This window comes from Gossypium raimondii, chromosome 3 (assembly GCF_025698545.1).
Source record: "Gossypium raimondii isolate GPD5lz chromosome 3, ASM2569854v1, whole genome shotgun sequence".
In the NCBI taxonomy this organism is placed as follows: Eukaryota; Viridiplantae; Streptophyta; class Magnoliopsida; order Malvales; family Malvaceae; genus Gossypium; species Gossypium raimondii.
This window is the reverse complement of record NC_068567.1, coordinates 24,573,266-24,586,355: the sequence shown is the minus strand read 5'-3', so window position 1 is coordinate 24,586,355 and position 13,090 is coordinate 24,573,266. Positions and strand designations below refer to the sequence as shown.

Genomic DNA, 13,090 nt, shown 5'->3' with positions numbered 1-13,090 from the left:
CTGACTCCATGCTTGACCCCTTACTACCTTGGGTCACTATGTGTAGGCCCAATTGATCATGATTAAACGCGTAGCATTAATATAGTAAAGGAAAACTATGTAATTATGCCACATTTGCCATTTTAGTCGATAAAGCGAGTCGAGATAGTTTGCATTACTCTGACAACGTAATGTGACATCTCGTAGTTGGATTCAACAACCAAGTTGGATGTAGGGTGTTAAAAGTTATCAATTAAACTTCAATTATTAAATCAAAAGAGCAGAGGGATTAAATTCTTTTGAATAAAAATAAAAATACTAACTTTTAAATATACAAAAAGTATAGGGATTGAATGCAGAATTGGACCTTTTATGAAAACCCTTTTATTTTTCCAAAAAGTGAATTACAGAAAAAGTTTTACAAATGAATAACAATTTTTAGTTTTATATTGTTGGAATTTTGGAATAAAAACGAAACAAACAGTCCCTATTCCCTAAGAAAAAAAAAAAGGTGTTTTAATTCAATTGTAATTGTAGCCACGGCCACCTTCCACAGCTAAATGCCCAATGTTGATGTCGTTAATACCGAAGTGTGCCAAATCGCAGCATAAAAGCACCTTCTTTTCATGCTTCAAGTCAAACATTTAAGAAAATACTCGCAATTCCTTTTGCTGCTATCGGCTAACAAACACAGACCAACATGAAGCAATCCCCCAACTCTACATCCACCTCCGCTGCCCAAACCCTGACCTCCCAGGAGTCTCGCCTCCTCGTCCGCGAAACGCTGCGTATCAGCGCCAGCCTGGCCTCAAATGCCGGTTTAAGTAGCAGCACCGGCATACACGAAGGAGCCGCGATACCATTGATGGATGAAAACCGGAGGATGGGACTGGTGGGGGACGAATTTCGAGATTCAAGTTTGAAATTGATTTGTTGTGAGGAAATTGACGGAAGGAGATGGAAGTACGTGGCCGAGAAAGATTCCTTCGGAAATTTCAAGAACAATTCCATTCGCACTGTCAGTTTGCACACCCCACAGGCACCTCTCGATGTCAGTTTTCTACTTCGTTTCGAATTTTTCATACTAGTATAGAGATAATTTATATCAAACAAAATGGAAGATAAAGAATAAATAGTTGCGCTATTTTCCATTTCTAATAATGACTATTCTCGCTGTAAAAATATACTTAATATTCCAAGTGAAGCCGCAAGATCTTGTACTGTTGGATTTGCTTCTATTTAGATTTTAGAACATTTTTATTTTACTTGTGGGTGACTTGGACTGTTTTTCATTTGATTATGCAGGAAATGATGTCATTCGTACGATCATATGTGGTACCGGAGGGCTTCCCTGAGAGTGTTACTCCTTCATACGTGCCATACATGACTTGGAGAGCGTTGAAGGTGGTTTTCTAAGTATATTGGAAAATGGAGGGCATTATAGGACTCAAGTCTCGCCCTTGCCTCTCGATTTAGAATTTTAGCATCGCTAAATACCATACTGAATGCCATCTTGTTCAATGCAGCATTTCTTTGGTGGAGCAATGGGTGTTTTCACCACGCAAACCCTTTTGAACTCAGTTGGAATCTCTAGAAATAGTGCTACACCTGGTGCTGTTGCAATTAATTGGATTCTCAAGGTAGGGAAGACATAAGATGTTTGAAGTTAACAACATACGTCCTTCTTTAAGTTTAGCGGCTGAAAAATATCAGCTTACATTTGCTTCGCAATTGTTACTTTACAACTGTCTTAGCTCTTCTGGTTGTCTAGTTTGTAAGTTTTGTGAATATTCTGATATTAACAGTTATTTTAGGATATAGAGAGCCACTGAGTCTACTTTGCAATCATGAAGGCTGTTTGTCTTAGCACATCTTGAATTTTCTCGGACTGGTATTTTCTTTTGCTGAAATTTTGTTTCTCATATTAGTATTTCCTTTGGTTGAGGTTTAAAATGTATGAAGAATTGCCATTTTTGATCCCACAGTGAAGTTTTCAAGGGTGTTAATTGTTATTCGAAACTTGTGCTCAGTAAGTTATGAGAGGTTCTGTATATGAAAATGTTCCTCCATATCTATACCAGGCTCCATCTCAACATTGGGGTTTCTCCTTTATTTGTTATCTAGATGTCATTATTATTATCTGATTGATTGACTTGGTGAAGTTCTAGATATCCTTATTATGTCGAGTTTCTATGTAGCCCCGAAATTTAGTGGTTCATTTCTGATTTCTGACCTGTCAATATTTGGATGTTCACCTTAGATCATCTTTGCTGTTTTCATACTCTGCTGCACCAATACACTTTGAAATATTATGTTGCAAATGCATAATGTAATTTCCAATGGCTGTCTTCATTTGTTCAATTTCTTGTCATATTAAATTATTAGGAGAAACCTACTCTTCAAAAGTAAATATGTTAGCAATGCTAACAAGGTATTCTTAAAATTTTTTCCTAAAGCTACTGTGTTGTTTGACCTGATGATTTTCTCTTCGTGCAAAACTGGCTAGTAAGTGCTTATGGCATCGTGTTCATTTTGGAAGCTTGTCTTGGAGTTTAGCCGCTTTTTACATGTTTGATACTAGATGCAAAGCTGGTGACTTGTTTTTCACCAGGGTAGAGGATAAAGTTATAAATTCAGACTATGTTGTACTCAAAAACAAAAAAGCCTTTGTTATGCACCCAACTTATTGCAAAAGTTGCTTCTATTTTTTTCTTAGCATACTGCTTGCAGAAAGAAAATGTGTGTAAGATTTGTATGGCTTTTTGCCAAAATTACAGTTTAGTATTTTTCTTGATTAAGAAAATGTGAGTGTAAGATTTATATGACTTTTTGTCATAATTACAGTTTAGTATTTTTCTTGATTGAGTTTCTAATTACTGTTTCAAAAATTAAAACATCTACTTATATCCATCTAAAAGGAAATGTCTTATTGCTCAATTTTACTCCTTATTGGCATCTGTAAAGCATTCAAGAAGTAATTTCATAGAATTCATTAAATAGTTAAGCTGCTATCGTTTCACCAACTTTTGGTTTATAACTTATTAGTCTTTATCCTTTTATATCGCCTATTTGGTTTGTCTTTTCATATCGAATGTTGTGTTATAGAAAAAAAAAGGAAGTTTGTTGAAACTGGCTGTGTAGCAAGCTAAAATTTAACTATGCTTGCAGGATGGTGCCGGTAGGGTTGGTAAAATGCTTTTTTCCCGACAAGGAAATAAATTTGATTATGATCTAAAACAGGTTTTTTTTTTCTTTTTAATTTTAATTATTATATATATTTTGTGATGGAGGTTGTAGAACTGTTGGTTTATCTTCACAAGATATTGTTACATCCAATGTGTTTAGCTGCGGTTTGCTGGTGACCTACTTATGGAGCTGGGTGCTGGGGTAGAGTTGGCAACTGCATCTGTGCCTCATCTCTTTCTTCCTTTGGCTTGTGCGGCAAATGTGTTGAAGGTGATTTTTTTTTACCTGTACAACTTGTGTCTTTGTGGTCTTTTAAGTATTGCAGTCTTATTCTTTGCAACTTACTTATAGAATGTTGCTGCTGTAACATCAACATCGACTCGCACACCAATTTACAAAGCCTTTGCTAAGGGAGAAAACATTGGAGATGTCACTGCAAAAGGAGAATGTGTTGGAAATATTGCAGATCTGGTATGCCTTAAAAATATCTTGATAGTCTGAAGTAGTGTTATTTGCAGACAAATTTCTAAATTACCAGTGATATGAGTGGAAATAGGAATAAAGAGTAAGAATTGATTTATCCATTAGCAAGAGAAAGATGTGCCAATTGAAAACATGATATAGCAAAGTGTATCAGAGATGAGTGTTGTAGATGCATTAACAAACTTGTAAACATTGGAATAATTAGGACATAAAAGAGGACAAATTGCATTGAAGCTGTGTTGTTTCAACTCTATTTTAGCTGTAGCACCCAGGCTTGACACATGTCCAATGGACATTAGTTTTGAGATCTGACCCTCCAGATATAAGGAGAAACTTGTGAAAAAATTGTATGTTCTTGTGCCAAACGCATATCCATGAACCTCCCCCCCCCCCTGCCCCACAATCCCCCCAAACAATCTTTATAACACAGCATGGAAGAAATAGACTGGCTGGATTTAAAGGGAAGGTTGCTTTAGATGCTGTACTATGGAAGTAGGTATGTTGTCTGATTGGAATGAGAATTTGGTGTTACACTCTTTAAATTTTAAAAACATATTGAGAGTTCCCTTTGCAGCAATGGCATTATAATGACCACAATGGTCAGGGTTTTCTTGTCAACATCTTTTGTTGAGAACAAGCAACCTATATGTATTAATTTGCTGTTTGCTGCTTCTGCATGATGGTTTGATAACTTAAGATGTTGTTTACAACAATGGCCACAAGAACCATCTGGTCTTGCCCATAATAAAAGGCAAAAAGGGGTTAAAAATAGAATTGTTTGGATGCATGATAGTAAATATATTAATTATCATTTCTAGCATAATCTAATTGACTCAAAATACTACTTAGTTCTTTGTTTTAATCCAACATAAAATACATTGAAAATAGGTAGAGACTCAACTTGAGTATAAGAGTACAAGAGCTGAGATAAACACCACTCAATACCTTTTTTTCACATCATTAATTACTAGAATAGCAACTTAATCATTGAAAACAATTAAGGTTAGTGATAGAGAAAAAATATAGAAGAAATTTAGAAAGGCATAAGGGAATACTACAAGATTATATTACAAAAGAGAGGTAATAGAATGATTTCTCGAAGTTAATTTACAAAGCTTGGTGAGTGGAAGTTTCTTCTTGCCTAGGAGGTAGGGCTTCTGTATATAGAGGAACTACAAATAATAACGCAAAGCATCTTGACGTAGATTGCCCTTTTCTTGAAGGTTTCCTTCCTCCATTTTTGTTTGACGTTATATTTTGACAAAAACATCACAATGATTAGAAGTTAATTCTTGAGTCCAATCCATTGGAGTAGGTCCTTTTCTTTAGATTTTGTGCCATGATCTTCCACATATGTGCCAAGTTAAAGTTTCTAGTAAGGGTTTCTTGGTAGTGGGTCTACTTAAAAAGTGTTTGATATTAAAAGATTCGCGTAGGTTGTGCCCTTTGGGGTTAATAATTTGAGTATTTGCTTTCATAATAGTATTTTGGTTTGATGTTGGTGATCAATATATTCTAGGGAGTACTATTCCCATGTTTGGCCATCATTAAGAGGACCATTGTTCAAGAAATGGGGATTGTTCGTTTGCAAAGCAACTTTGAAGTGATATGTATTGATAAAAATGGTCAACTACACGATAGTTATAAAATTGTTTCACAAAGGTCTTGTTGTGTAGTGATCTACATGTGTCAAGTTTAATTTGCTAATAAGGGTTTCTTGGTAATGGGTCTACTCAAAAGGTAGATTCGCCTAGGTTGTGCTCTTTTGGGGTAATAACTTGAGCATTTGCTTTCATAATAATATTTTGTCTTGATGTTTGTAATCAATATATTTCACTACTCCCATGTTTGGCCTTCATAAAGAGGGACCACTTTTAGGAAATGGGGGTTTGTTTAGTTTGCAAAGCAACTTTTGAAGTGATTTGTATTGATAAAAGTGGTTAAACACTTGTATTGTCAAATCGCTTCGTGAAGCAATTGCAGAGATGGAACATTTTGGTCAATGGTCTAAGTTCCAAACATCTTTTCATCAATCTTTCTCAAATCCCATTCCTTCTATGATGACCAATGTAGAGGTTTCTTTGGCAAGGAGAGTAAATGTTGCAAACAAGTGAAACAGGATGTGCCTTGGACGTATTGAGCGTAGTGGCATTTGGTGGTTAGAGTGGCGAAGCAAGGGGTAGTAAGGTGGAAACTAATTCTAAGAAAAGAATTAAGATAAAGGATTATAGAGAGAGTTTGAGAGAAAGTTTTGCCCCCAATGTCAAAAGTTCCAAAAGTCCCCAAATGAGTTGTGAGTAGAGAATGAGAGTTGCAAAATTAGGCATATAGGAGTAATGAGGGGGATTTTTGGTTATTGATAATGGTTTATTTAAAAGAGTTTAAGTTTTTGATAGTGATGATTTTTGAAAGAAACGGGGAACACTCAATATTATATGGAAAGGTTAAGAGAAAACCTTATAACTACCTCTATATATGATCCATCAAGCTAAGCTCTCTAGAATATCTCAAGAGTGAAGCTAACCCAAGAATCCTACCATATTATGGGATTATCTTCATTTCTTTTGTTTTGATGAAGTAATATGGTTTGAAACATCTTCTATGGCTTGTTCTACGAATGAGTTGTTCTATAAAAATGTTTTGTGATGGTGTTGTTTTCGGCAGAAGCTTGTCAACTAAAGGTATATTGAACAACCATTGGTCTGAACATAGCTATTCTTGGTAGAGGTTATTCTGAACAACATCTATTCTTGAACAACATATGTCTTGAATAAGAGCTATTCTGAATGGTATTTGTTCTCAACATTGTTGTTCTTGAACAATATACGTTTCTAACAAGAGTTGTTCTTGAATGGCAACTATTCTGAATTGTAGCTATTCTCAAACAAAGGTTGTCTTAAACAACTATTCTAAACAAAAGTTGTTCTTGTAGAGGAGATACTAGATATAGCGGTGTTAGTAATTGTTTCAGGTCAATTTTCTTAACATAGGAAGTGCCGTTTCCTATAAAGTGAGCTTATTTATCTTCTAGAATAAATAAAATTGTAATAGCTAAAGCCAATAAGGTGTTGGTAGTCTTGGCAAGCTTGAGGCCTTGGGACCTTGAGTGCTCAGGTTGAAGTTCCACCATTTGAAAAATTATGTGTGGGTTAGTTAGTTAGTTAGAGTTGAGTTAGTTATTGAGTTAAAATTATTTAGTTCAGTGCTTGTAATGATTGATTCTGATTAGAATTGCTGATGTAGTTAGTTGTAACTTCAATATATATATTAGTAGCCAAAACTATCCATAACCAAATAACCATATGGATTTTTATAGTATCTCTGCCCTACTCATATAATAGCCATTGAATTCCAAGCTTACCATTTCAAGGTGGTTGTCCATAAGAAAGCCTCCTCTATTATACTCAAATCATGATATCTTGAAAAGTTCACTACTTGATTCGAACCAATCACCTCCTAGAGAAAATTACCAAGGCTTTGCCATTGTTCCAATCACTAGGCCCATGCTTGACTAGACTGCGATGCTCATGTGGTCTACTTGTTCTGCTGGCCCTATACCTCTGTTAGTAACTTCATCACTTTCTTTCCACAATGCATAAGCTACGTTCTGTATATGATATATTATATAACTACCTTGACCAATGCAATGCACTCCAAGAACTGCTTTATAAGCTAAAACAAACCCCATTTATTGAAAAGTGTCCTTTTAGGATGACAGCCAAACAATCAAAAAGTACCTTATGAGATATATTGATCGGCTCCATCTGGACAAAAGATTATTGTGAAAGAAAATACTCAACCTAGTGGCCCCTAGCAACACTTAACAAAATGGATCTTTTCAATATCAGCTATGAGTTGACCCACTAAAGAAACTCATACTGGCACACAATACCTATCTTATTTTAAAATCTCTGCACAACTTTCACGGAAAGCATACAAGTTTTGGTTTAGAATATTGTCCACATATATGATAGTCATGTCTTTGTCTGGACACACACCTTTATGAAAACCCTAGGACAATATTCCTTTGGGAAAAAAGGCCAATCTAAGAAATATTGACATCTTTTTTCTAACTTCCTCTGTAATAAAGAAGTCATACCTCCCAAGATAGGAACAAGAACTTCCTTCCTCTTGCTTCTTGCAATATTACTTTGTAGGAGACTTCCTTCTCCAACCTCTCTTTTCTAATATCTTCTTTCTAATTTTTTTTTTAATCTTATCTTTGTTTCTAATCTTAGCATTCTTAAAATAGTTAAGTTGCTATTTTTGGTTATTAATGACATGTGTAGTTAGGTTCTCCAATTACAACAGTGGATTCTTTGCATTAGAAGGCACCATGGATGTCAGGTTCAGGCCAGTGGTCTACTGTAGAAGGGTTACCATTGTTAAAAAATTACTAATGAACTGTTAACAAGTCACCTTTGATCTTTTTACTTGTATCTTATGCATGGTGGAAATCTTTTGTCATACGGAAGTTATATGTATGGATTTTGTGCTTTTGCAGTTAATACAAGTCTCACATCAATCCTATCTTCTTGTATTCAATATATTTGTTAATTATTCATAATATAAATTGTCATGCATGTTATGTTTTGTCTGTCTGTCCGTATTTTATTTTGTTTAGAAATTTGAGGTTTATCAACCAAACTGCTTAATGTTGTTTGCAGTTAGGAACTGGACTGAGCATTCTGATCTCAAAAAAAAACCCATCCTTGGTTACCACATTTTCTCTCCTGTCATGTGGATATGTTTTCAGTTCTTACAGAGAGGTTACACTAGCACTTCTGTTATTTTTTGTTAAACTGTCTGCCTAATTTCGTATTCGGAACATGTTCTGCTAATAATAGCTTATAATAATTTCCTTTCCAGGTTAGATCTGTTGTGCTGCATACATTAAATAGAGCAAGATTCAGTGTGGCTGTAGAGTCCTTCTTAAAGACTGGTTAGTCAAACTGTAACAGAACTTCACTGCATTTAGACCCTTTATTATTTCTGTTATTGTCAATGACATTCTCAATGAATCAAAACTATTTGAAGAATTCTTCAGACATAGAATGACTTCATTGTGTTTCTTCATGATGCAGGACAAGTTCCCTCATTGCAGGAGGGAAATATGCAGGAAAAAATATTTAGTTTTCCATGGTTGAAGGACAGACCTGTTATTCTTGGTGTGTATTAAACTGACAGTTTTTCCCTTGGCCAGAGAAAAAAGGCTCTAGGTGCTATGTTGTTTGAGTTCAATCTGAAAGCTCTCCCAATTGTTTGCAGGCTCAAGATTTAGGGATGCTTTCCAAGATCCTGGTGCCTTTCTTGCGATAGAACCTCTCTTTGAGGTATGCTTCCTTGGAAACGAAATTGATTAAATTTCTTCCCCATAAAGCATGTACCCACATAAAACATGCATAAACTTACATGGATTGTTGAATTTTATGGCAGAAAGAAAGATATATAGTGACTTACAATCCTTCAAAGGGAAAAGTATATGCACTGCTCAAGGATCAAGCGAAGTCAGATGACATTCTAAAAGCAGCATTCCATGTGAGATATCCTCTTGGCCTTATATACTAGTTATATTGGCTATCCAAGCTTTGCTTTCATTTTTTGTGTTTAGCAGTAATTCCACCTTGTATTACAGGCACATGTGCTCTTGCATTTCATTCATTCTGCCGATAATAGTCTATCATCTAGAAGCCAGCATGAGCATCTCATGCCAGCAGCTACTGATTTTGAGCTTCATATTGCTGAATCATGTAAGATGGTTTCAACATCATATAGACATTTCAAGAACAATGCTGCAGAACAGGTCAGCCATTCTTGTCAGAAATATGCCATTCTATTTTCATCCTCTATGCTATGTAATTTCTCCTTTTGTGTTACCAGCTTTCTCTTCAGCTTGTCATATGTGCAAATATAAAGACAGTTGACCATTCTTTTTCAGATTTCCCATTTTTTATGTAATGTTTTGGGTGTTTTTTGGGTGGGGGCAAGAACTCATATGCTTAGAAATGATCCATAATGCTAACACACCTTATTGTGTAATATCCCATTTCACTTTTTAAAATATTAGAAATTTGGACTCTTTTATTGATCTTAATCTCTTAGGTTGAATGGCCTACATAAAATATGTTATATTACTAGTGACTAGCATATAAAGGGGCAAAATACCATGTGATTAAAACAAATGGGGAGATGGTTCTATATATATCTAACTGTTCATTATGATAAGTTTAATCACTTGAAACAATCAGCAAAACAATTGGAGTTCCTGCGGTTTTGTTTATTAGCTCATGTTAATGCAAAAGAATGGATTGCTTGTATGTACTGCATGTTCAGTGACCAATGAATTGGGTTCATTTGCTTAATTTTAAAAGTATGGTGCTGCTAAAATTAGAAGTGTTGTTGCATGTTTGCATTGTGCTCTATAGTGCAAAGGGGTGATTTGCAATTTACCTAATATTTTTCATTTTGACTATCAATTACATAATCCCCGAATATGAAAATACCTATTAAGTATAGAACTTATTTAGTAGAGTTGTTCGCTGCAACTTTTTGATTGGTTAATCATGCTTCAGAGATGAAGCAGCAGTAGTGTATATTTCAGGAAGAATTTAATGGGGTTATTACTTCTGGGCTTATTGTCGGCTGTAAATTACTTGGACCTGCGAATGCTAGTAGTGGACAATTTTATGTGAGATTATGTGGAGGTGGTAAAATGAACCCAATCCAAAAAGCCGAAATCCTATATCTTCCACAAAATCTAAAAATTAGTTTGAACACCAGTATAACCCAGGCTGTAAAGGAGCTAAATCCTAAATGGTCTGAGCCTGATGCTTGTCTGACTCCTCTAAAAGTATGATTTTGTTTGCGACCCTGTATTGTTGTTGATCCTTGCTGATGATCATATGTATAGATTTCTCTTCCTCATTGCATGTTTATAATTTGCCTTTCTGCATGTCTTTATGCTCCTTTTGACATGTCTGGCAGGGTTGGAGGATGTCAGACTCGCTTCTTAATCCGGGTCGGGCTCGACTGCATTGATGGGCTAAATGGGATGAACAAGTTTGAACTCTACTGTTTACCCAAAATTGGTTGTTGAGATCCAATTTCCATACATTGCACTTATATACAGCAGCGGAACGCGCATATACATGACACAAGGGTTCTGAAGTCTGAATTAGCGCTATACCAATGGAAGGATGCGTCTTTGTGCAAGCCCTCGATTTTCTACACTCGGGCCTTTATTTGTGGAAAATGCATTTTCAGAAAATTTATATATGGTGTAATTCCATGGTGTTTAATATTGTCAGATTTAAAATAAATTAGTTTCTAATGCATTGCATATTATTTACACGTTTATTTTTTATGCAGTGGTTAAATAATGTATTATTAATTTTGTAATTTGTGTAAAGTAATATATTCATAATTTTTAATAATATTAAACTCTTTTGAAATTGTAACTAAAATATAGTTTTATTTCATTATTTAAAGCAAATAAATATGATTCAAAAGATAAGTAATTAACATAATAATTTCTTTTGATAATTCAAATATGATAATTTTTTGGGTAAATTACATGAATTGTTTTTAAACTTTGTTTAAAATTACATTTCAATTATTCTTGAAATATATAATAGTCACTAAAGTTATCAAACTATTACATTTTTGCCACTTAGTAGTAAACTTTCGTTAAAAAATAAAGTTGCACATTAATTCAAATAGTTCATAGTTAATTTAGTCCTAAGTTATAGTTAAAAAATTATTTTGATATATTTTTAAAATTTATTAACAATAATTGTAAAAATAAAAAAATCTTAGACTAAAATTATTAGGAAATTTATAAAAATAATTAAAAATAATAAAATTGTTAAAAATATAAAATTAATTAAATATGTATAAATCTAAAAATTCTTAAAATTAAAAAAAAAATTTAAACTAACATTTCTTGCAAAAAAATCATAAATATTTTAAACTAAATTCTTTTTGTTTTCCACCGTTGATGAACACCTTCAATCACATCAACTTCACGTTGTTTTATCAAGAAATTGCTTTGCAAATTTTATTTTGTTTTATGTTTTTTTCAAATCTCTAAAAGCCCTAGTAAAACATACATTTCAAGCAAGATTCATATTCCATTATCAGACTAATTGTTGTGGGATTTTCATGATAATTATGAAAAAGAAAAGAAAGGGGCAAGAGCGAAGAGCAAAATGTTCTATTGCATTGTTTGGATTCTTTGGTAAGTTTCAATTTTTTGAAATTTGACCCTTTTTTCTTTTAATTTATAATACAAAGTACTCTATATAATATTCCGTTTTTCTGTGGTGTCAGAAATAATAGTTTCAAGATCACAATTTCGATGAGTGAGTCCGTAAATATTATCGATTAATATTTGGAGTCAAACCTAATGACATAGTGAATCTTGATCTAGTAAAATTTACTTGTAGGGCGTTTAGTTATGGTATAAGTGGTTTGTACCGAAAGTCAGTGGTTTTGGAAAATGAGGTATCAGGACCTCATTCCTGTAAACCGAGCTCATAAATATTTCTATCGAATATTTATGGAGCTACTGTATAGGTGAATTAAGGTTTGGTCCAGAAATTTTGATGATTTGAATGGTTAAATAAGGTACAGGGTTAAATTGTAAAAACCGTAAAACTTTATCGCTATTGATTTTTGTTAACTAAAATGTTTATCTAGTATTTGTTTAAAGGTCAAAATGGCAATTACGCCATTGCAAACTCTAGTCGACGGCTAAAGCATAATAATTAATAATTTATATGGTAATTTTTAAGTTATAATTAAGTTAGAAAAATAGTTAAAGTGGATTAAAACATAACAAAAGGAAAAAGAGGCTATTTTTCATCTCTTTTTCTTACCATCACCGAAACCACCATTTTTAGACTTTGGAGTATTTAGCAAAGCTTTGAATATTTATATGGTAAGTCATTTTCATTTGTATTTCGTAATTTTTATGTTTTGATATTATTGGAACTTGATTAAGCTATATTGTATTTCCGTTTTAAAACCGTTAAAGATTTTTAAAATTTCCATTGTTATTTTTAAAGCTTTTGGATGATTAATGGAAGATTTTGAAACTTGGAAACATTTTAGGATTGTTTTGTTAAGTAAATTTTGTTAATTTTGTATTTAGGGACTAAAATGAAAAATTAAAGAAATTGACATGAAATTTCTGTGAATTTAGTTTTTAGGGGGCTATAGAAGGACATAATTGAAATCGGAATGAAAAACAAAGTTCAATTGTGAAAGATATACTTGTTTCAGTTTTAGGGACTAAAATGAATAAAATATAAAAGTTTAGGGAAATTGTGTAAAGTGAAATTAAAAGGTCATATGCATGTATTTGAGTTTTAATTATTATATAGATCAAGTTGTTGATACTCAGGAAAAAGGGAAAACTGTAGAATAGTCCCTGCGTTTAATC

At 33.5% G+C, this 13,090-nt stretch overlaps 1 protein-coding gene across 1 annotated transcript; it reads left to right on the top strand.

Annotated features, from left to right (window-relative positions):
- The first annotated feature begins 480 nt into the window (after positions 1–480).
- Positions 481–11,099, top strand: LOC105793914 (protein root UVB sensitive 6). The gene is made up of 13 exons (XM_012622819.2): positions 481–1,030; positions 1,285–1,383; positions 1,506–1,619; positions 3,148–3,219; positions 3,325–3,435; positions 3,517–3,636; positions 8,316–8,417; positions 8,518–8,590; positions 8,733–8,816; positions 8,917–8,981; positions 9,085–9,186; positions 9,284–9,451; positions 10,633–11,099. The coding sequence occupies exons 1-13, from the start codon at positions 680–682 to the stop codon at positions 10,684–10,686; spliced, it is 1,515 nt and encodes a 504-aa protein (XP_012478273.1). The 5' UTR covers positions 481–679; the 3' UTR covers positions 10,687–11,099.
- The last annotated feature ends 1,991 nt before the right edge of the window (positions 11,100–13,090 follow it).

Coding starts and splice junctions, on each gene's coding strand:
- LOC105793914 (XM_012622819.2), top strand. CDS start 680: ATGAAGCAATCCCCCAACTCTACATCCACCTCCGCTGCCCAAACCCTG. Junction 1,620..3,147: donor CAATTAATTGGATTCTCAAG/GTAGGGAAGACA, acceptor CTATGCTTGCAG/GATGGTGCCGGTAGGGTTGG. Junction 9,187..9,283: donor TTCTAAAAGCAGCATTCCAT/GTGAGATATCCT, acceptor CTTGTATTACAG/GCACATGTGCTCTTGCATTT.